The 24910-nt window shown below is 44.6% G+C and overlaps 1 protein-coding gene across 2 annotated transcripts in view; it reads right to left on the bottom strand.

Moving 5' to 3' along the window:
• Window positions 1-14869: 14869 nt before the first annotated feature.
• The window catches only part of LOC143940769 (baculoviral IAP repeat-containing protein 1a-like), a 206367-nt gene continuing 196326 nt past the window's right edge, over window positions 14870-24910 (bottom strand). For both annotated transcript variants that reach the window (XM_077462488.1, XM_077462489.1), the window contains 2 exons: window positions 22585-22749; window positions 14870-19356 (listed from right to left, as the gene is read on the bottom strand). In XM_077462488.1, the coding sequence (XP_077318614.1) occupies window positions 18995-19356; window positions 22585-22749 (527 nt within the window). In that variant the 3' untranslated portion in view covers window positions 14870-18994. The remainder of the gene's footprint in view (window positions 19357-22584; window positions 22750-24910) is intronic.

Genomic DNA, 24910 nt, shown 5'->3' with positions numbered 1-24910 from the left:
GCAATAACAGGGTTTCTAGCTTTCTCTTAGTTTACAAAATCAAAAAAAAATTCAGGCTAACAATTGCAACCTATGTATTTTTTCATGACATTTACTTTTAGCTTTTTGAAGAGAATAGTTTACATACTGTACTTTTTTCATTACCCTGTCCTAGGTGCCCTTTGACATGTTGAATGTTACAGTCAAAAGGTATAAATAAGCCATTTATTTTTATTTATGTTACGTTACTTATATAGCGCCATCAATTTACGCAGCGCTTTACATATACATTGTACATTCACATCAGTCCCTACCCTCAAGGAGCTTACAATATAAGGTCCCTAACTCACATTCATACATACTAGGGACAATTTAGACAGAATTCAATTAACCTACCAGCATGTCTTTGGAGTGTGGGAGGAAACCGGAGTACCCGGAGGAAACCCACGCAGGCACAGGGAGACCATGCAAACTCCAGGCAGGTAGTTTCGTGGTTGGGATTCAAACCAGCGACCCTTCTTACTGCTAGGCGAACGTGCTACCCACTACACCACTGTGCCGCCCAGCCATGATCTTGTTTTTATCTTAATCCATGGCATATCCTAATCCTGCAAAAGCGTTTTGGACAGAAATTTGCAAAATTACAACAAAAAGGGGAAAGCATGTCTGAAACATTTTATTGACCTATCTTCGTGAAAGCAAATTTCTGAGCTGTGTCTTCACAGGAGCTGCTCAGCCACCCTTAAACTCCACTTTGGTGGGGTGGGGGGGGGAAATAAATAATATAGCGTATACAATTGCGGCACAAGTCATATTGTAATTAGATATTAAAAATTACCTATACTTTTCAGTCTGCAGCCGCTGTAATTTTCTGAAAATTGCAATATGGCTACCTGGAGGTGTTTTGTACACAGAATGTGTACTGAACACACCCCAGCAACATAATTTCCTGCTTCTGTGATTGGCTCACCAATTTCCCCAGAAGTCTGCCTTAGATACAAGTCAGATTTCAGGCATCTCCTGCAACAAAATTGTCATTTTTGGTGAGCTACTCCCAATAGGAACATGTCTAAAGGGAAGCAGGCCCTGCCACTTTCCTCATAAGTGCTCTGCAGCTGCACAGCTGATTGATTATTATGAATCCACTCCCATTAGACCCACTTAGCACAGTGGAATAGGGCTGCAACGATTAATCGATATTATCGATAATGAAAATCGTTGTCAACGATTTTCATTATCGATTAGTTGGTCCGCACCTTCCGCCTGTCTGTTCGTTGAAAAAATAAATAAATAAATCCTCTCCTCCTATGTCATCCGTCCTATGTCCTCGGCGCCGCTCTCTGTGACCAGGCACGCACTCGCCGCTGCACGTCCGCGGCGCGCCTCTCCTCGCTGATGTCGCATGATCATTCACACAGATCTCAGCCCCGCCCGCTGCAGAGAGGCCAGGGCGAGAATCTGTGAGGAGGACACTGAGCCAAGCCGAAAATGTAGCGGCTATCGGCTAAAAGTTGTACCCAGTAAAAGCACACACTGCCCCATCATTGGTGTCAGTGGGAGGAATAGCGCCCCATCATTGGTGTCCCTGGGAGGAATAGCGCCCCATCATTGGTGTCCCCGGGAGGAATAGCGCCCCGTCATTGGTGTCCCCGGGAGGAATAGCGCCCCGTCATTGGTGTCCCCGGGAGGAATAGCGCCCCGTCATTGGTGTCCCCGGGAGGAATAACGCCCCGTCATTGGTGTCAGTGGGAGGAATAGTGCCCCATCATTGGTGTCAGTGGGAGGAATAGCGCCCCATCATTGGTGTCCACGGGAGGAATAGCGCCCCGTCATTGGTGTCCACGGGAGGAATAGCGCCCCGTCATTGGTGTCCCCGGGAGGAATAGCGCCCCGTCATTGGTGTCAGTGGGAGGAATAACGCCCCATCATTGGTGTCAGTGGGAGGAATAACGCCCCATCATTGGTGTCAGTGGGAGGAATAGCGCCCCATCATTGGTGTCAGTGGGAGGAATAACGCCCCATCATTGGTGTCCCTGGGAGGAATAGCGCCCCATCATTGGTGTCCCCGGGAGGAATAACGCCCCATCATTGGTGTCAGTGGGAGGAATAGCGCCCCATCATTGGTGTCAGTGGGAGGAATAACGCCCCATCATTGGTGTCCCTGGGAGGAATAGCGCCCCATCATTGGTGTCCCCGGGAGGAATAATGCCCCATCATTGGTGTTGAATAACAGTGCACAGAAATATTGAAGAATCACTTATTTTTATAAAGCTGTACAATACATACATAATATTACACCACATCTCCGCACTTTTTTTTTTTTTTTACTTCTAGTTGCAAAAAAAGTTATAATTCACCTCTTTTCAGAATGTTTTTGTACTGCTGCAAAGTTGTGTAATGTTAATGTTAAACGTTTTTTATTCTGCAGTTTGAGTGTAACACTCAGTTTTTTCATTATTACTTTTAAATAAACGAAAAAATTGAACATTACGTTTTTTTTGTGATTTTATCCGATTAATCGATTATGAAAATAGTCGTTAGTTGCAGCCCTACAGTGGAACAAACAATGATTTCTTTAGAATAACAAAAGGTCAGAATCTACAACAAAGGTTGGTATATTCCTTGCAATGTACATAGATCATCCAGAGGGGAGTGTTTTTTTCCTCAACAAAAGTGGAGGTACGCTTTAAGGCTTGTTCACGTGGGCATACTAAAGCATACACCTGTGTGAAGTGCTGTGTTTGCTCGCACAGGTATTCTGTGCAGTCAGTCCCATTTATGTCAATTAGGATGCAGTGACTCCACAAACACAGCTGCTGCTCCCAATTTGACATCTATGTGGATGCAGGTGCATGTCCCTGAACGCAGGCAGTGTGAGTTCGGGGACACGCACCTGCACCCAGACCCACCAGGCTGTCCTATTGGGACCACCAACTGTGGCGTGCAGCCGCTGTGTTCCAGTTGACCTGAATGGGACTGTCTGCACACCGTTGCATGGAACACCTAAGCATCCCATGCGGGCAAACAACCCTTCTTAAAGATGTACACTTTTGTAAGCCCATGTGAACGAAGCCCTATTTTGTGCTTCATAATTGCTAACTTTTTATGGACGACTGCCAGTACCATCAGCTAGGTCCTCAATGTATTCTCCCCTGTAATTTATAGAGGAAATTGTGTACTGGGATACCTACTTTGTACTCCTTGAAGACTAGTTCCTTTTTCCTCACTCTTCAAGGGGTTAGTTGTATGTATACTGACTCAGGCCGCGTACACACGGGCGGACTGTATGGCCTACTTAGTCCATCGAAACACATTTCAGCGGACAGTCCGCTCGTGTGTGGGCTTCACCTGACTTTTTCAGCGTGCAGTCTGGCGTACTAAGTATTTCGGATTTTTCTAAATTCTGTCCGTCATACTTTGGTTTCAGCGGACAATCCGCTTGTCAGTAGGCTAGTTCGACGGACTAAGAATGGCGCATGCTCAGAAAGGATTTACACGGCGGAAGGTTGCATTGCTGTGTATTGGACTTCCTATTTCTAGTCCCGTCGTACGTGCTGTACATGTCATCGCGCAAGCTTTCGACGGACTGTTTGTGCATCCGTGTGTGGTCAAGTCCGTTCATTCAAAAGTATGACGGACTGTCCGTCGGATTGTATGACGGACTAAGTAGGCCATACAGTCCGCCCGTGTGTACGCGGCTTCAGATTATACTGTCTTTTAGACAGCGAATGGAGTGGAATAGGTGGGGTGGTTTGATTTTGTGTCAGCACTGTGATAATGTCCTTCCATCTGTTGGCTATGGGAGCATGCTAACCACATAAGGTACAATCGCTTGGTTGTTAGAATTGTGCCTTGCAACACATCAAGTTCAGCACTGCTGAATATTTGAGCATGCAAATTAAATAAAACACCACTCCAAAGAAATAAACTTCAGAAAAACTGTACCAATTCCATACAGTGGAGGCAAAAATTGTGGACACTTTTGGAACTTTTAATGTTTTACATCTTTGTAGGCTTATAGGAAATGTTATTTTGCACCAAATGAAAATGTCTTTAAAATAAGAAATCTGAATTGAAATATATGCAGTGCAAAAACGCAAGTGAGAAGACCAGGACTTTTCTGACACTTTTTGTTTACATGTAAAACTCTGCTTATTTTGCTATAAAATTACTTAGAACCCCCAAACATTATATATATATATATATATATATATATATATATATAGCAAAGGCCCTAGAGAATATAATAGTGAGTTATGCAATTTTTCATATCACACAGAGTATTTGTTCAGCGGTTTTTGAATGCAAATGGTTTGGATAAAAATTCAGACAAACGCAATATAATATCCAATTTTTGGTAAAATATAAAAGATGGTATTACGGCAAGTAAATGGATAACTAACATAACATCCAGTGGGATGGAGATCCCAGAGAGGCACCAGCAGGCCACGGAAGGGGTCGATCACTCCCACTGCTTATAAAAGCAATACAACGGCTAATTAGCCGTTCGGATTACTTTTTATTTAAAAGCCGATCGCCTCCTATAAAAAGAAAACAATAGCGGGACAATGCCTATAGCTCCCTCCACCAGTGTCGTAATAACAACTTGAAAGAAGTTTGCTTGAAATCTTTACAAATTTATTAAAAATAAAAAATGAAAATAAATCCCATGTACATAAGTATTCACAGCCTTTGCTCATGGCACCTTTGGCACCAATTACAGCCTCAAGTCTTTTTTGAGTTTGATGCTACAAGCTTGGCACACCTATTTATGGGCAGTTTCTCACATTCTTCTTTGCAGGATCTCTCAAGCTCCATCAGGTTGCATGGGGAGCATTGGTGCACAGCCTTTTTCAGATCTCAGGTTCTGTGTGCTTAGGGTCGTTGTCCTGTTGGAAGATGAATCTTCGCCTCGGTCTGAAGTCCAGAGCGCTCTGGAGCAGGTTTTCATGGAGGATGTCTCTATACATTGATGTATTCATCTTTCCCTCGATCGTGACTAGTGTTCCAGTTTCTTCCACTGAAAAACATCACCACAGCATAATGCTGCCACCACCATGCTTCACTGTAGGGATTTTATTGGCCAGCTGATGAGTGGTGCCTGGTTTCCTACAGACATGACATTTGCCATTCAGGCCAAAGAGTTCAAGCTTTGTTTCATTACACCAGAGAATTTTGTTTCTCATGGTCTGAGAGTACTTCAGGTGCCTTTTGGCAAACTCTATTTGGGCTGGCATGTGCCTTTTACTGAGGAGTGGCTTCCGTCTGGCCACTCTACCATACAGGCATGATTGGTGGAGTGCTGCAGAGATGGTTATTCTTCTGGAAGGTTCTCCTCTCTCCACAGAGAAATGCTGGAGCTCTGTCAGAGTGACCGTCGGGTTCTTGGTCACCTCCCTGACTAAGGCTTCTCTCCCCCAATCGCTCAGTTTAGCCAGATGGTCTACTCTAGGAAGAGTCCTGGTGGTTCCAAACTTCTTCAATTTATAGCTGGCTGATGAACGACATTGTGCTCAGTGGGACCTTCAATTCTGCAGAAATGTTTCTGTACCCTTCCCCAGATCTGTACCTCGATACAATCCTGTCTCGGAGGTCTACAGACAATTCCCTGGACTTATTGGTTTAGTTTGTGCTCTGACATGCACTGTTAACTGTGGGACCTTATATAGACAGGTGTGTGCCTTTCCAAATCATGTCCAATCAACTGAATTTACCACAGGTTTGTAGAAACATATCAAGGATGATCAGTGGAAACAGGATGCACCTGAGCTCAAACTTTGAGTGGCATGGCTGTGAATACTGTACTTACATGCACATGTGATTTTTTATTTATTTTTAAATAAATTTGCAAAGATTTCAAACAAACTTCTTTCATGTTGTCATTATGGGGTATTTGCAGATTGTCGAGGAAAATAATGACATTTTGGAATAAGGCTGTAACATAACAAAATGTGGAAGCAGTAAGGCGCTGTGAATATTTTCCGGATGCACTGTATATTTGAATTCTGCTTTTTTATTGATTTCAGCATTACATTGTCTTTAAATTGACATATAAATATTTCTATTTGGTGCAACTTTAACATTTCCAAGTGTCCACATTTTTTTCCAACACTGTATATAGTACAGAACTTGAATATGCATAAATCTTTATAAATATATATTTTACCAATTTCCACCTCAACTACAATAAACATACTCTTTATTGTATCAGATAGGAAAATACGCATAAATAAAAACAAATTATCACCAGCAAAATTTCTGATTAGAACCCTGGTCTGATATGCAGATCAAGATCTCTAAAGTGGTAATGTTATACAATTAAACCCAAAGCATGCATTCACAACAAAGATGCGTGCATGTAGAATGATTGTCACAAAATACACTATTTCTAAAATATCACAAGAGTGCAAGACAATCCCTAACAATATAAAGATAAATCGTGATAATGGTCAAATGATCTAATCCACTCATGCATAGTACATGTGGAGAGAAATGGTAGAGAACCAGGGAGCTAGTGATCAACAAGAGATCAGAGCATCAAAGAGCGCTCCATGAGCAAAAAGGGATACACGCTATGACAGAACCACTATGACAGAAACACGCTACGACAGAGCATGCTATGACTGAACACGTTATGCCTGGAACATGCTGTGACTGAACACGCTATGGCTAGAACACGCTATTACTAAACACGTTATGACAGCCCAGCTATGACTGAACGTGTTATGACAGCCCCACTATGACTGAACACATTGTGACAGCCCTGCTATGACTGAACACGTTATGACAGCCCAGCTATGACTGAACGTGTTATGACAGCCCCACTATGACTGAACACATTGTGACAGCCCTGCTATGACTGAACACGTTATGACAGCCCCGCTATGACTGAACATGCTATGACTGGAACATGCTATGACTGAACACGCTATATCTGAACATGCTATGACCTAATACGCTATGACTGAACAGGCTATGACTGAACACATTATGACAGCCCCGCTATGACCAAACACTTTATGACAGCTCTGCTATGACTGAACACATCATGACAGCCCGGCTATGACTGAACACGTCATGACAGCCCCGCTATGACTGAAAACGTCACGACAGCCCCGCTATGACTGAACATGCTATGAGTGAACAAGCTATGACCTAACATGCTAAGACTGAACACACTATGACTGGAACGCGATATGATTGAATACGCTATGACTGAACACGTTATGACAGCCTCGCTATGACTGAACATGTTATAACAGCCCGCTATGACTGAACATGCTATGACTGAACACACTATGACCTAACAGGCTATGACTGGAATACGCTATGACAGCCCCACTATGACTGAAACTCACAATGACCGCCCTGCCATGACTGAAACATGTTATGACATGCAGGTGTCTGCAGGTTGAAGATAGAGGCTTGAAGACACGGGACCCTCACTGAGAAAGAAGTGTAGACTGGTCACCGGAGGTATTCAGCGGAAGCCAAGCAGGTATGTGGAAACACTGCAAGTCAGGAACAGGCAAGGTTGACAACTGGCTGGCAACAAGGTACAGGAATGGAAGGCAGGTTCGTAGTCAAGGACAGGCAGAGGTCTGGCAACGTGCTGGCAGCGAGGTACAAAGTCAGGAAGCAAGCTGAAGTAGAGAGTCCAAGCTGAGGTCAGTATAATAAATCCAGGAAGTAGTAAGCAGGGCTGATCCAGAAGAGTAGTCAAGCAAGCCCGGTAATCAGGAACAACGTAACAGGTACAACAGCGGTCAGGTATCTCAGGAACAAGCTGAAGACGATCCAGCACTGGTATCAGGTCAGGACCCTGTTTATATATGGTGACATGTGCCAGGATTGGTGGATGTGGTTGTGCGAGCGTACACACGTTCGGTTTGGCACGCAAGTGCGTCCACGTGTTCGTATTGGCATGTGCGTGCGTCCGTTCGTTCCCGGAACTCGTTCTCCTCAGACGGGGATACCAGGCATGGCCCTTGGAATGAAAATAAGCTGCTGCTATATGGGGATGGACATTCATATGGTGAGTTCCCTGACACATAAGAATCTATGGATATGCCCCAACCCAAGCGTAAAGCGAGAGGTTTGCAGAATAGAATCTCTGATTACATCAATTGCAAAATATTAAGCCCCTGGCAGCTTGGCTAAATCCTGGGCTAGCTGTTCAGGGAAAACCCTGAGCACCTGTCTCAAATGGTCTCTCTGGGACTGACATACCCTAATTGCCACCACTGCAGGTTGAGCTGCTGAACCTGCCAAAGAGAAAATATTTTTTAACAGGAATTCCAATTTTTCATCAGATGGATTCCTAAGCATTTGAGCATTGTCAACCGGAACATGTCAAATTTTAATTTACAGAGGAACTAGCAGCGTCAATTGCTGATATACTCCACCTCTTAGTAAATTTTTTCCTCCACAGGATAAAGTGTTGAAAACTTTTTTACTAGGAAATAATGCTTATCTATGTGATCCCAGTCAGAATAAATAAGCTTTCCCAGCAATGAATGAACAGGAAAGGCATGCACAGCTTGAGGAGGCTTCAGTGAACCCAAACCAGAAGTGGGCTTTTCAACTGACTCAGTTACAGGTAACTTAAATGTGGAGCGGACCATTTCAGTAAAAGATTGCACCAGCAATTTCTCAACCTGTGAGGCTGAAGAGGGTCCTTCTCCACTTGATTCCTCAGAAGAGGAGTCATCAGTCTCTTCCCTGTCCCATGAGGGGAATCATCTTCCTTCTCCCAGAGTTTCTCTGTTTGAGGGTCCTTAATGCATTTTCTTTTACTTGTGAAGATGCGATTAAGGTCACTAATCTTTCCTCTAATCCACTCATGGCTGAGGAAAAAAACCTCTTCAGTAATATATACGTTGCAGAGGACGGGTCCTCAGAGCCTGAGGGAGATCTCTTTGAGCACCTGTTTTTCAGGGTATTTGTACCTCCCCTTTCTGCCCATAGTGCTAAGCAAATGCAGAGGTACTACCAGAAATGCAGCCACTGCTGAGTAATATAGTTCAGCAACTTCCGCTGCTATCAAGGCTCAGTCTGATGCTAAGTAAATGTGCCTGGGAATGCCTGTGTTACCCACACTCACATGCCATCTATCTGCTCTGTGTCACTCCTTTAGCTGTGTGCATCTGCAAAAAGTGCACCTTTATAGCTAAGCATGGCCCGCGATTGTGGGCATTAAACCACGCCAATGCCGCACTAATGCTCTGCCCCCCTCCTCCAACCACCCCTCGCACCCCCTCTGGACCTCGAGAAGCATTACAGGTAAAACCTTATTTCTTCGGACACGAGGCCCGGGTACCATTCAATTCGGCCTGGAAAAGACACTTTGAATGGATCCGGTTGCATGGCTTGCCCCAGCAAGGAATATTCCAGCGGAGCTCAGCACAGCACATCTTTACTCGTGACCAACACCTAAGACACTGGCGAAAAACGAAGATACTCCCTGTAGGGGGAGGGGTTATATATTGAGTTGAACTTCCTGTTTAAGGTGTGACAGTGTGTGGCCTATATAACCCACATAGTAACTATGGCTCTGTGTCCCGTGATGTACGATTAAGTAAGGTTGATCGGAGGGGAGGAGTGATCGGAGAAGATCTCATCTCTGGGATCTGTATCCCCACAGGGCCTTCTTACTGAGCGGGCACACCTGGGCACAGCCCAGGGACCCCAGATGCACATGGGGCCCCATTAGGGCTGAGAGAGAAGCTATTGGCAGTGCTAGGGTAGAAGTGTGTACTGCATCCCTCAAATGGTTGATCGGGAGACGTTCTCCCAGTGATCACCCCGGTGGAAGAGAGCATGGAGGAAGAGGAGAGCCACAGGGTCACCGAGCGGTATAGCGCGCTGTTACAGTTTACATTGAAATTGCCTCCACTCCGCTCACCATCACACACAGCCCCACCTCCCCCTAACCCCGCTCCTGTGATAGACAGAATGCAGGTCCAATGTGGGGATATGTTCTGTCTATCACAGGCACGAGGTCAGGAAGAGGCGGGGCTGTGTGTGACAGAGAACAGAGCAGAGGCAATTTCATGTAAGCTGTAACAGTGTTCTTTTCGTGCTCTGTGATCTCATGGCTCTCCTCTTCCTCCAGTCATGATTCGGCCCACCCTCTCTCTTCCTCCGCCCTGGCGAGGCTGCAATGTTGGGCACAGTGAGGCTGCAATGGGGACACAGTGAGGCTGCAATGGGGGCACAGTGAGGCTGCAATGGGGGCACAGTGAGGTTGCAATGGGGGCACGGTGAGGTTGCAATGGGGGCACAGTGAGGTTGCAAGGGTACAGTGAGGCTGCAATGGGGGCAGGGTGAGGCTGCAATGTTGGCACAGTGAGGCTGCAATGGAGGCACAGTGAGGATGCAATATTGGCAGAGTGAGGCTGCAATGGGGGCACGGTGAGGCTGCAATGTTGGGCACGGTGAGGCTGCAATGTTGACACAGTGAGGCTGCAATGTTGGGCACAGTGAGGCTGCAATGTTGGGCATGGTGAGGCTGCAATGTTGGGAATGGTGAGGCTGCAATGACAGTGAGGCTGCAATGTTGGGCATGGTGAGGCTGCAATGTTGGGCACGGTGAGGCTGCAATGTTGGGCACAGTGAGGCTGCAATGACAGTGAGGCTGCAATGTTGGGCATGGTGAGACTGCAATGTTGGCACAGTGAGGCTGCGATTTTGGGCACAATGAGGCTGCAATGTTGGGCACAGTGAGGCTGCAATATTGGGCACAATGAGGCTGCAATGTTGGGCACAGTGAGGCTGCAACGACAGGGAGGCTGCAATGTTGGGCATGGTGAGACTGCAATGTTGGCACAGTGAGGCTGCAATGTTGGGAACAATGAGCCTGCAATGTTGGGCACAGTGAGGCTGCAATGTTGGGCACAGTGAGGCTGCAATGTTGGGGACAGTGAGATTGCAATGTTGGGTATGGTGAGAAATTATACTTTAATTCTTGAGAGTAGGTGCGAAAATTGTGACAGGCTTGTAGGGGCCCCAGTGCATTACTTTGCCCAGAGGCCCATGATGGCCCTGTTCCCCTGTGAGATAGTGGTGCAGTCCCAGTCAATCATGTGCACTTCTTCTTTGACCAGCTGGTTAAACTGCCCCCCACCTCTTCTCCAAGGCCCTGCCTCTGGAAAGGATAGCCTGCTGTGAGTGGGCGGACCTCCCTGAGACTGCAACCCCCGACCGGTACATGACAACCATGTACAAGGCATCCAACATGGGCACCCCCGCTGATACTGGCGTGAGCAATGGGAGAAGTGGGTCCCCCCCCACCCCATGATGCCCGGCGTGAGGACCGGGAGAAGCTGGCACCCCCTGATGAAGCCCGGTTTGAGCACCAGGAGGGGAATCGCCACGAGACTCCTGCAGCCGTCTGGCCGCTCTGCAATGAAAACCAGAAGTGATGCGGCCATCCTGTCAACCCAGAAATGGCGTATGTCGCCTGTGACCCTGAATGTGAGCCGATGCAGGATCATCACTTGATCATGATTGAGGTGGAGGGATATATACCGCTCAGACCCCTCCCCCTCAGACTCCTCCGGCCAGCCTTCTTACTTACCTGCTCTGTGCAATGCTTTTGCACAGAGCGACCCTGGTCCTTTTCTTCTGGGGTCACCCACCGGCGCTCCTCTCTCTTCCTCTATGGAGAGTGCCCCCATAGGAAACCGCTCCACTCCCTTGTCACGGAATTTGATTGACAATCAATGTGTACAGTGAAGAAGGACAGAGCCAGGAGAGCCATTGCTCTCATGCACATCACTGGACTGGGATAGGGCTCAGGTAAGAATAAAGGGGGTGAGAAGGGACACATGCAGCACAGAAGTTTTTTTTTATCCTAATGCAGAGAATGGTAAACTTAGGTGACACAGATACACCATCCATTATCCTGCCACCCTGTGCTTCATATACCCTCCCCCTCTGCTCAGACCTGTGGGAAGGAGCTAATTTTGCCAACATACAGTGGATGTATGAAAGTGTCTATTGGCATTCCCTTACTGGGTCCCTGGTCTGTGTTCTACATAAAATGTAAAGTCTTTCAGAGGCAGAAATTATATTGTGACCATGCCACTGTTCCCTTTGTTGAGTGCCACCACTACTGTAGAGCAGAATGGTCTGTACTGTTTTCTACAAAATGTAATAACTTAATGACTCTAGTGGCCACATTATGGCCAGAGGCTCCCTTTGCAGTACTGAATAGTTCCTCTCTGCAGGGGTTAGTTTCTTGCTGACGTATGCTCGTAGATAGTCCATTAAAGCATAATTCCAGGCATGGCTATTTTATACATAGTTGGTCCAGCTTGTAATATAACTATGTATAGCCCTTAACATTTCCACTCGCCTGCTCGCATTTGGTGAGTGGAAATAAGATGAGGGCAAGTAGGGCCCGTGCCAGCACAGACAGCGGCCACCCATAAAAAAGGGTCTCAGGCCGACTATGGAGCTGTGCATGCTGCACTGCTAGACTCAACTGGGGGGAGGGGGGGAAACGATCGTGCAGCTAGTGATGTGATGGCACCACTTGGCTCTCTTTACAAATACCTTAGCAGAACTGGAGGGGCGTGGTCAATCTCGGCATGAGAGCGAGGATGGAATCGGATCTACTTTACAGGTGCTGTTATCTCCGGCCACAATAGAGGTCCTGCTCCATCTTCTGTCTCTGCCTGAATCTGCCTGATCACTGTGCCCTCCAGTGTAGTCTCTGAGCAAAAAGGATAACACAAAAGCAAAAGCATCGTGCCAGCTCAGCACTGACAGAGGATACACACCATCAGGCTGAGAAGAGAGACACGACACAGACACAGTGAGTAAAACAGGGCAAGATCTGCAAAACCATTTTCTGACCATCTCTTGTGCCATGTCCTCAGTCTCTGACCATCTCTTGTGCTATGTCCGCAGTCTCTGACCATCTACTGTGTCCTGTCTACAGTCTCTGACCATCTCTTGTGCCAGGTCCGCAGTCTCTAATTATGTCCTGTGCAGTGTCTGCAGTCTCTGACCATCTCTTGTGTCATGTCTGCAGTCTATGATCATCTCTTTTGCCGTGTCTGCAGTCTCTGACCGTCTCCTGTGCCGTGTCTGCAGTCTCTGACCATCTCTTGTGCTATGTCCACAGTCATCTCTTGTGTCATGTTTGCAGTCTATGATCATCTCTTTTGCCATGTCTGCAGTCTCTGACTGTCTCTTGTGCGATGTCTGCAGTCTCTGATCATCTCTTGCTCCATGTCCACAGTCTTTGACCATCTCCTATGCCATGTCTGTCCATCTCTTGTGCCGTGTCCACAGTCTCTGACCATCTCTTGTGCCATGTCTGCCCATCTCTTATGCCATTTCCGCAGTCTCTGATCATCTCTTGTGCCATATCCGCAGTCTCTGACCATCTTCTGTGTCGTGTCTGCAGTCTCTGACCATCTCTTGTGCTATGTCCACAGTCATCTCTTGTGTCATGTTTGCAGTCTATGATCATCTCTTTTGCCATGTCTGCAGTCTCTGACTGGCTCTTGTGCGATGTCTGCAGTCTCTGATCATCTCTTGCTCCATGTCCGCAGTCTCTGACCATCTCTTATGCCATGTCTGTCCATCTCTTGTGCCGTGTCCACAATCTCTGATCATCTCTTGTGCCATGTCCATGTTGGCACCACTAAAGCTACATGGGTTATAATTTTTGAAACGAAGCCGAAGCAAAGCAAAGCAAAAGCAAGGTGTAAACAGGACTGTTTTATTGACAGGGGCTTTGACTAGCGTTCAGAGAGCTTTAACAAAGCCTGTCCGAAGCCTTGTTTTGAAACAAGTGTAAACTAGTCGTCAATGTGTGTTGAAGCCAAAGCAAGTGTAAATGAGCCCTAAGACAAACAAAGCATTTGTTCATTGAGCTACTAATTAAACCTATGTAATACTAACAGAGTGTCTGCTAATGAATTTTTCAAAATCCACTAGCAGCTCTTGTACCATTAGGGCTCATTTACGCTTGCTTCGGCTTCAACACACATTAAGGGCTAGTTTACACTTGCTTCAAAACATGGCTTTGCAAACACTTTGTTAAAGCTCTCTGAACGCCAGTCAAATCTCCGGTCACTAAATAAAATGGTTAGCTTACAGTCCTGTTTACACCTTGCTTTTGCTTTGCTTTACTTCGGCTTCTCTTCAAAAATTAAACTCCATATCGCTTTAGTTGTGCCTCAAAGCATCTTCAAAGTCTCCACAGAAGTCTATGGCAAAGCTCGCCTGAAGCCCCACAAACCAAAGGCTCATCGAAGGTCCATCAAAGCTCCATTGAAACCCCACCAAAGCCTATTCGAAGCCTCATCAAAGCCCCACCGAAGCAAACCACTTTATTTAGTGACAGGGGCTTTGACTGGTGTTCGGAGAGCTTTAACTAAGTGTGTCCAAAGCCTTCTTTTAAAGCAAGTGTAAACTACCCCTTATAGTGCTCTGTCAGCAGTCAGCCTTTTCACACAGCCGCAGGCTCCCACAGCAGAAAGTGAGAGAGCACAGCCATCAATCAGCTCATATATATAAAGGTCTGTGGAAATTGGAAACTAATTTATGAGGTCTGCCTCAGGCAGTAACTGATACCAGGCCACTTACGATGCGCAAAGAGAGAGTGACTGGATTACAGCACTGATGTAGAATATATAAACAAAGGACAAGATATAAGTAAGAATATACTAGCTTCTTGTGTCCTTAGACACTCATAAGGCTTTCAATTCAATAAAATGTCCTTATTTATTTATTTAATGTTCTGCGTGCATTTGGGTTCAGTGGCAATTTTAATACTTGGATACATGACTAGGGTAAATAAGATACATTGAACAAACTGCCTGATCACCACTCCACCGACTACTATAACAGATTGACCAGACATGACACCGACTGGAGTTTCAATGGCCATGACAGCTTTTTTATTGATCAAATATTAATAACATATTAAACATACCAACATATGAACATATAGACAGTATTCAAGGAGCCCAAGGTCCTTGTGGGCATGCACTTGAAGTGTCTGCGTAAACCCACCTGCTCCACCCTTTCTACCAATCTGGTGAGTACCACCTCTCTTAATTACTTTTGATCTCACCACGACTCTTCCTATATACAAACCCTTATTAACCACTTCAATACCAGGCACTTAAACACCTTCCTGCCCAGACCAATTTTGAGCTTTCAGCGCTGTCGCACTTTGAATGACAATTGCGCGGTCATGCTACACTGTACCCAAATGAAATTTTTATCATTTTTTTCCCACAAATAGAGCTTTCTTTTGGTGGTATTTGATCACCTCTGCGGTTTTTATTTTTTGCTAAACAAATAAAAAAATACCGAAAATTTTGAAAAAAATAATGTTTTTTTTTGTTTCAGTTTCAAAACTTTGCAAATAAGTAAGTTTTCTCCTTCACTGATGGGCACTGATGGGGTTACACTGATGGGCAATGATAAGGCGGCACTGATGGGCACCGATGAGGTGGCACCAATGAAGTGGCACTGATAAGGGTGGCATTGATGGACACCGATATGTGGCACTGATAGGCGGCACTGATGGGTGGCACTGATGGGCGACACGGATGGGCACTGATAGGTGGCACAAATTGGCACTGATAGCTGGCACGGATTGGCATGGATAGGTGGCACAGGTGGGCATGGGTTAGTCGGCACAGGTGGGCATGGGTAGGTGGCACAGGTGGGCATGGGTAGGCGGCACAGGTGGGCATGGGTAGGCGGCACAGGTGGGCATGGATGGGCACTGATAGCTGGCATGGATGGGCACTGATAGGCGGCACAGATGGGAACTGATAGGCGGCATTGTATTATAATATATTGTACTAATGGATGCCAATCAGTGCCAATCAATAATGCATGCCAATCAGTGATGCCCATTGTGGGCACTGATTGGCATCCATTATGGGCACTGATTGGCATCCATTGTGGCACTGACTGGAATCCCTGGTGGTCTAGGGTGGCATACCTTGTCCTGGGCATCCCTGGTGGTCTGGTGGCATCCCTGGTGGTCCAGTGTGGGCATCCTCGGGGAGGCTGTGCTGATAATCGATCAGCACAGACCCCCCCTGTCAGAGGAGCAGCCGATCGGCTCTCCTCTACTCGCGTCTGACAGACGCGAGTGAGGAAAAGCCGATCACCGGCTTTTCCTATTTACACTGTGATCAGCCGTGATTGGACACGGCTGATCACGTGGTAAAGAGTCTCCGTCTGAGACTCTTTACCGAGATCATAGTTGCCGGGTGTCAGACTGACACCCCGTAACAACGATCGCCGCGATGCGCGCCCCCGGGGGCGCGCAGCGGCTCATAATCCTGATCACGTCATATGACGTCCGGTCAGGATTATGCAACCATTTTACCACCGTCTATTTGTTATAGGGCGGGCGGCAAGTGGTTAAATAAGTCATGTAGGCCCTGTGTCTGGGCTTCTTTCTTTTTTACTCCTGGCCTAGCTGATCTTTTATACACAACCCCAAGCATAGCTACATTATTAATGACTATATCTCTTCCTTGTTTTCTATACAGCAGGATACTAGACAGGGCTACCTCTTTTGCCCTTGCAGTAGAGAAAGCCCCTAGTGGAGTCTATTCGAAAATCCTCATTGTAGAAGGTTATTCAGATCGATGTGTTGGAAGAACAGATTTTATGCTCTGATGATGTGCTATTGTATTTTTGTGACCCAGCAAACAACAAATAGGACAAAATAACAGAAAAAGTCAATGTGCATAACTATTCACCCCCCGAAAGTCAATACTTTGTAGAGTCACCTTTTGCGGCTATCACAGCTCCAAGTCGCTTTGGTTAAGTCTCTATGAGCTTGCCACATCTTACCACTGGCATTTTTTCCCATTCCTCCTTGCAAAACTGCTCCAGCTTCTTCAAGTCTGACCACAGATTTTCCATTGGATTGAGGTCTGGGTTTTGACTAGGACATTCCAACACATTTACATGTTTCCCCTTAAACCACTCAAGTGTTGCTTTAGCATTGTGTTTGGGGTCATTGTCCTGCTGGAAGGTGAACCTCCGTCCTAGCATCAAATCACACACAGAGTGGTACAGGTTTAGCTCAATAATATCCTTGTATTTAGTACCTACCATCTTTTCCTCAACCCTGACCAGTTTCCCAGTCCTGATTGCTGAAAAACATCCATACAGCATGTAGATGGTGTTCTTTGAGTGATATGATGTGTTGGGTTTGCGCCAGACATAGCGTTTTCTTTGATGGCCAAAAAGTTTAATTTTAGACTCATCAGACCAGAGCACCTTCCTCCATATATTTTGAGAGTTTCCCACATGCCTTTTCACAAACTCAAAACGTGCCATTTTGTTTTTTGCTGAAAGTAATGGCTTTTTTCTTGCCACTCTGCCATAAAGCCCAACTCTATGGAGCGTATGGCTTATTATCGTCCTGTGTACAGATACTCCAGTCTCTGCTGTGGAACTCCTCCAGGGTTACCTTAGGTCTCTGTGCTGCCTCTCTGATTAATTCCCTCCTTGCCCGGTCTGTGAGTTTTTGGTGTGTGGCCATCTCTTGGCAGGTTTGCTGTTGTGCCATGTTCTTTCCATTTGGTTATGATAGATTTGATGGTGCTCCTAGGGAACATCAAAGATTTGGATATTTTTTTATAACCTAACCCTGACTTGTACTTCTCAACAACTTTGTTCCTTGGTCTTCATGGCAGTGTTTGGTTAGTGGTGCCTCTTGCTTAGGTGTTGCAGCCTCTGTGGCCTTTGTGTGTATATGTAATGACAGATCATGTGACATTTAGATTGCACACAGGTGGACATCATTTCATTAATTATGTGACCTGAAGGTAATTGGTTGCACCAGAGCTTTTTATGGGCTTCATAACAAAGGGAGTATATACATACGCACATGCCAATTATCCGTTTTTTATGTCTTAAAAATTGTTTTATGTGTATATTTTTCAAATTTTACTTCATCCAACTTAGATTATTGTATTCTGATCCATCACATATAATTCAGGGGTGAATACTTTTGCAAGGCACTGTAAATTGGACCAAATTGCGCATATTTTGCATGGATTGTGAACTCCAGTACACCCTTCCACCTGACTACCCACTACAGACCACAGATTAGGTTCAATGCTTAAGTATAAATGTTCAATTAGTGTTATCCAAATATTATGACATCAAGTGACTATTACAGTATGTGTATCTTCTTTTCGCACCAAGGCAATTTTATTGGCATAATTGGTTTGGCTGTACTTCTCCTGTGGAACACAGGGGTGGAGTTCATTCTGCACTCCTGTGACCAGTTTTCAGCAAACAGAAGTGCACTGTCGGCTGGCGTCACAGAGCCGGTCCAGGCTGGGGAAAGATCGCAATCCACCCAGATCCACTGAGAGCCTGAGCCAGCTGCCTCCTGCCCTGCCATTTTAGGGCCTCAAGAAATTAGATAGGCTCTCAGCATCAGGATTGATCACTTTTTTATACACACACACACACACACACACACACACACACACACATATATATATATATATATATACATACATACATATATACACACACTCACACACACACACACACACACACACACACACACACACACACACACACCATAGTTTGTTAGTTTGTAGACTCTTTTATACAGGCTAAATAATATAAACTGATTTGGGTTACTTTACCAAAGGTATGTAGCAGAATACATGTTGGCCTAAATCTATGAAGAAAGATTATTTGTTTGCAAAATTTTAAACAAAGAAAAACTTGTTTTTCCCCAAAATGTTGGTATTTTTTTTTTTTACATAGCAAAAAATTAAAAACCCAGTTGTGATTAAATACATGTTGCATGACAGTGAAAATGCTAATTAAAGTAGCATAGTGCTGAATAGCAAAAAATGCCCTGGTCATGAAGGGGTAAAGGCGTCCAGTGGTCAAGAGGTTTAAAAAAAAGAGGCTATACTGGCTATTGTATTTAGAAAAATGTTTTTAGCCTTGATTTCAGCTTTAGTTCTTTCTTTTGTAGATCACGTACCTAATCCTGAATATCTGGAGCATATGGATAGGGTACCTGCCAAATAACTTCTAAACTTTTGGACTGAGGGTGCTTCTCTTTCATGCTGTTAAACATATTGAGGTCATCTTTATCCAGAAGCCACCCCAACATCCATATTGTCGTCAGGCTAGGTAGTCTAGACGCAAACCTAACAAAGGCAGTAACAGTGGTAGCATGACACTTCATAGCCTTATTTATTCTAGCCATGTTCAGGATATTTAATTCTGGCATGTCTTCAGCTGTTTCAAAAAATGTTCTCCATCCAGATTCCGACACATTGTAACAGGAATGAAGCTCAAGATGGCAAAGCTTTTTCAAACAGCCTTTCTTTGCAACATTTCCTGTAAAAGTCAAAGTTACAGATTAGATAAAAGATTCAATTGTCAAAATTCTTGGGAAATTTCAGAGCTTTCCTAAACTGAATGGGTGATATAATCATGTGTGTGTCTTCTAGCAGTGTCTCATGATCTGCCCCAACTAGATTTAAAGGATAAGTTCACCTCTCTGAACTGTTACTCCTGTATTTAGGGTGTAATATGTAATATGTTCAGCATCAACCACCTCACCCCGACCCCCCCCCATGACAAGGGGTGGGGGACCATTTTTTAAAAACTGCTCTGCCCACATGGCTGCATCATCCATTCACAGATTTCTGTGAATGAATGAACTACAACTAACATCATCCATTGCCGTAGACGGCTTGTAGTTTTCAATGAACTTCAAGGGTGCTGGTGAGCGTTCTTGTAGTTCATTGATCTTACTGAACTTCAGTAACTGCCTGTCCATATCAGAGGTATGGGCAGACAGCTATATTGACAGTCTGCAGGAGCCTGACATTGCACTCGCAATCTGATGATCATGGTTGCAATGCTTTACAGGCTCCTAAGGAAAGAAAATTATAATTTCTTTTAACCAGGTGATCCTGCCAGCAAAACGCTCTTTGTCTTACTATTAAAACACTCATTCTCTGCCCTATGTTTGGAGAAGCTGTGTTGTCACCCTAGGCTGTCCATGATACTTTTTTGATTTGCTCTAGTAGTTACATTTTCTGGACAGGATCTTCATGGATAATATTTAGCAAAATGTTAACTAGTTCTGAAAAATTACACACACAAAAATAGGCTAATACAAGTGAGAAAGTCTGTCAGATAAGAAAATGAGAGCGGGGCAGTAATGCATTCCTTCATTCCTGCTGAATCGTTTGATATTGGAGCCACGAGTGGCCCTGTTAGCACAAACTAGTTAAACTAATTTTTCCGTCAAGATTGATGAAGCAGGGTGGAAAATGATCGTTCATAGTTCAAAGGTTTTCAATTCCCGAGTATTCTTTTAATGCATTTTGTATGAGAAAATTGTCACAGGTTATTGCAAGCATGGCACAATATGGCATTCAACTAAGAATGAGATACTTCAATTGCTGCACAAGAAAAAACATGCCTACTATGAGCAAGATTGTGACAAATTATATACCATAGTTACCAAAGGGTGTAGTAATCAGTAAAGATGTATGACTCTTTGGTAATCAAATAATAAACAAAAAGTACAGTATAAGAGGTCCCAATTTGCTCCCCAAAGGAGCCATTCAGTCATAGTATAAATGCCATGTCAATGGAAGTTTACCTGTTGAGTCCTGGCAATATGCCAGAGGTGTAGTTACAGCCAGTTGGTGTTAAAAGATGTAAATAACAAAAATGAAAAATAGGCAGTTTCATCTCAGCATGTGCATAAGAGGGAAGGAAGGAAGGTAGGAAGGAAGGAAGGAAGGAAGGAAAACAAAGGGAAAAAAGGGACGGATATAGGCCTTTGGGAGAGAGCATGACAACCAGCCAGTATCAGCATCTGGGAAGTAACCCAAGTATTGATTTTACAGAGAAGTGTTGAAAAAGACCCAGGGATCCCACACCTGTTCAACAATTGAGAGGGTATTATTCATTCTAGCACCTTCAATCAATGTAACAAGGGTAACCAAGTTATATGGATGAAACAGGACGGAAATTACAAAAAAGAGAATGAATCTACATAGACACACTATAAAGCTATGTGGGAAGTGAAAGACAATCAGCCCAGTCACTAATATTACAAAATGCCATAAACTATCCTTGACATATAAACCTAATGTACATAAATTACAACAAATCAAATCTGTGAATTCTTTGTTGCGTCCCAGGACCATTAGGCATTTTTACTCCACCAGGTTCTTCCTCTATAACTAAATATGTATGTGTGACCAACCACCAGTGAATTCCAGACACCATAGCCTTCTCTTCGATGGATCACTCACATGTCACATGCATAACACCCAGTGAACCATATGTGCTCACCTCCTGGTTTGGACCTTAATCAAGGTCAAATGCACTTTTGCCCCTTTAGGGCTATATGCCAACTGGCTCCTGGCTCTCAGTAACAATCACAGGCACCACACATGGACTGTAACTTCTGTTTGACCTCCTTCTCTCTGTGTGACGTGTACTCATGCAAAAGTAACAAAACCCAATAGTCCTTCCATAAAACAATTTAATAAAATCTAAAATGTGACACTTACAAACAAATGCACTCTCAGTGCCATGCTCTGCACGTAGTATAAAAGTAAACCGCCTTTTCATTGCAGGGTCTCCACACTGCCCAGTTTTGGCATCAACTGTGCTGACTTGACTTTGTTCCTATATGCGTTGCACCTCCAAAGGCTTCCTCAGTAGGTCGAGGGCAGGCCAGCACAACCTCTTTATATAAAATACTGGCTAGCTCTGATGAGCTCCACAGCAATCTAACACTACACTCACACAAGCAGCCAGGTGCAGCCACTGGTGAGAATCAGTGGAAACTTGCAGGTGGATCGAAATTCTGCATGCATGCACTGTGTGCGAACAGCAGCTTTTAACCACACTGCAATCCTGGAAAGATCAACAGGTACTTTCTATACTTGCAGTCACCACATGTAAGCTACAGTATAATAACTTTTGTTCTTCGGATAAGAAACACAACTACGGGAAACTATAACATTATTTCTTATGTGTATGAATGTGAGTTCCTTAGATTGTAAGTGCCTTTTGGGCAGGGACTGATTTGGATGTATAATAAATATGTGGAAAGCACTGCATAATTTGACAGCTCTAAATATGTACCTGTAATAAATAAATAAATATGAACAGATAGATTTGTTTTATTTTATAAACCCAAATATAGGGGGGCTCAAGTGTGACCCTTGACATTGTTTAGGGGCTGCACATAATGATCAGTATATGTAATGCTAGAGAGGAGAGGAAATGATGGTCAGAGACAGTAGAGATGCTAGAGGCTTGGCTGAGATTGGAAACGTAATGCAAAAGACATGAACGACTGAGGATATTTTACATGATACTAGTAGGGATCATGACTCTGACCCCGTCACAAATCAATACTCCCACTCCAGACGAGTGGGATTCAAGGGCTACACAAGAAGTTTCAAAGGGCCACCTGTGCCCATAGGACTACAGATTGGACAGAGGCACGGTCAAAAGCCTACTATACCTGGCTGTGGTTACCTGTCTTCTGACAGCTATGCATATATGCCCAAAAAAACAGGAACTCACCTAAGAGTGCAATGCTGTCATCATCTAAAATCTCCTTCATGGTGAGTAACTGGAGGTTCGGTATCTTCTGAAACTGTTCAATGATTAATTTAGCAGCATGATCCATTCCTCGTCCCACTGGTAACCACAGCTTCTCCAGGTGAATAAGAGAGCCCAAAGCTATGGCTGTGAGGGAAAATATATTTTATTTTACTTCAGAGGCCTTGACGATGCAAAATGGCTTCCACATATTTTTGCAAATATTGTGCAACTAAAAGCTTTGTTTTTAATGCAAAGTAAAAGACAGAGTAATTTGTTTTCGTTCCTTTTTTCGCTGGCTAGCTGTTTTTTTGCTGTGCTCATTGATTTTCTAAATTTCTGGAAGATACACCCTCTAAAGGAATAAAAGCAAAGTGCAACCTGGCCTTAGCCACTGTTCACACCAGTGCAATTTGTCATGTGATTTGACAGTTCCAAATCACATGACAAGTTGCACCCCATTCCCGGCAATGGAACCATTCAAATAGCAACTCATGTCACAGCGACTTTGAAAAAGGTTCCTGCACTACTTTTTTCTGATTTCATTGCAGCTTCCGTAGACTTCTGTTAAAGCTGCAATGAAATCGGCAGTGCAAAATGAAATGATGTGCGGCTTTGAAAATCACGCGATTTCAAAGCCGCACCGGTGTGAATGGGGGCTCAAAGATCAACACCCAGCCAAACGTGTGGCTGCAGTTGAGTGAATAAGTGTCAGGACCTCTGTCAAGTGTTCTCAGTGGGGAGATTGCTCTTCGCTTCTTGTCCTGGTGCCACAGGGACAGAAAGTGAAGAGCAATCTCCCTGCTGAGAACACTTGACCAAAAACTTGACAGAGGTTCTGACTCTTACCCACTCAACTCCAGCCACACATTTGGCTGGATGTTGATCTTTGAGCCCCTGTTTACACGGGTGTGGCTTTAAAATTGTGCTACTTCATCGCAATTTCAAAGCCGCACATCATTGTGCTTTGCACTGCCGACTTCATTGTGGCTTAAAAGTAAGCCCTGCTTAAAAGCCCCCCTGCCCCAAAGCATACCCCTCCATGCTTAGGGCATGCAGTCTGGTATGGTTCGGGGGGGTGGGGCGCTTGCTGGGCTGCATGCTCGGATAAGGGTCTGGTATGGATTTTGGGGGAGACCCCGCTGTTTTTTGTTTTCATGATATTTTTTAGCTGGTAATTTTTTCTTACATTCAGCTGTCAGCAGGTAAGCCGCTGACAGCTGATGACTCATCGGTTGTTAAGGACATGAACGTGGGCTTGCTGGCCCTCTTCTTAGCAACCAGCTATATACAGTGTAAAAAAAAAAAAAAAAACACAAATTGCGGCAAAATCAAGGTAAACGCGCGGTACTTGCGTTTTGGATGCAGGTCCATTGAAGTCTATTACATGTAAAATGCTGCATTTTGTGGGAAAAAAGTCCCGGACCATTTCCAAAAACACAGAGGCACAAAAATGCATTGATGTGAACCTGTTCCATAGTAACTCATGTTAAAAAATTCCCTGCATTTATGCAAAATGCATCGTAAAACGCATTAGTGTGGATCGAGCCTAACTTTCTTAGTATTGCCAGATGGGTTTTTTTAAAATAAAGCAGGAAAAAGTAGTAAAATGTATTACTGTATATGCAGTCTGATTGCATGAATGCCAAAAATATGTGCACCGCTCAGGAGAATGAATGATCAGCAATCCAGTGTGGGTGCCCCCGCTTGCCACCATGTAGTCACAAATATAGAAGAAGAATCGGCTGTACACCACCATGGAACTTGAATGAAATGAAGTCCTTTCTTTACACATGTCAAGCATCAGTCAGGTTACAACAGGATACAATTGGAACTTGGTTACCAATTGTATCTTCTTGTATCTTGTCTGATGCTTGACGTGTAAATAAAGGACTTCACTTCATTCAAGCTCCATGGTGGTGTGCAGCGATTCTTCTTGTGTATCTGAGCCTGATTGCATTACAGTAATACATTAAAAGGGTTCAGTTGAAATGTTTTCCATTAAAGAACCCAAAGGCACACCCCCTCCACATAGGTAGAGGAAGGAAGGAATGTGCAGAACTGTGCTGTGACAAGACAAGCTCGCTGCTAATCTATTTACTCTATTGACGTTACTATTGGCCCTTTGGCATTGTCAGGGATGACGACGTGACGTCACCGCTTCCCTGGTTGCAGACAAGACCCCTGATGCGCTGTTTCTGTGATGACCTTGTGGCGCGCCGCATTCCCGTTGTGAGAATGTGTGTGTGTATGACACACATCAGCCAGACAGCAATGCCTTTCTGAGTGTGCCTTTTTCCATGATGAC

Source organism: Lithobates pipiens, unplaced genomic scaffold (genome assembly GCF_037356315.1).
Source record: "Lithobates pipiens isolate NorthernLeopardFrog02 unplaced genomic scaffold, aLitPip1_a1.2 Scaffold_3, whole genome shotgun sequence".
Lineage (NCBI taxonomy): Eukaryota > Metazoa > Chordata > Amphibia > Anura > Ranidae > Lithobates > Lithobates pipiens.
This window is presented reverse-complemented; position numbering and strand designations above follow the sequence as displayed.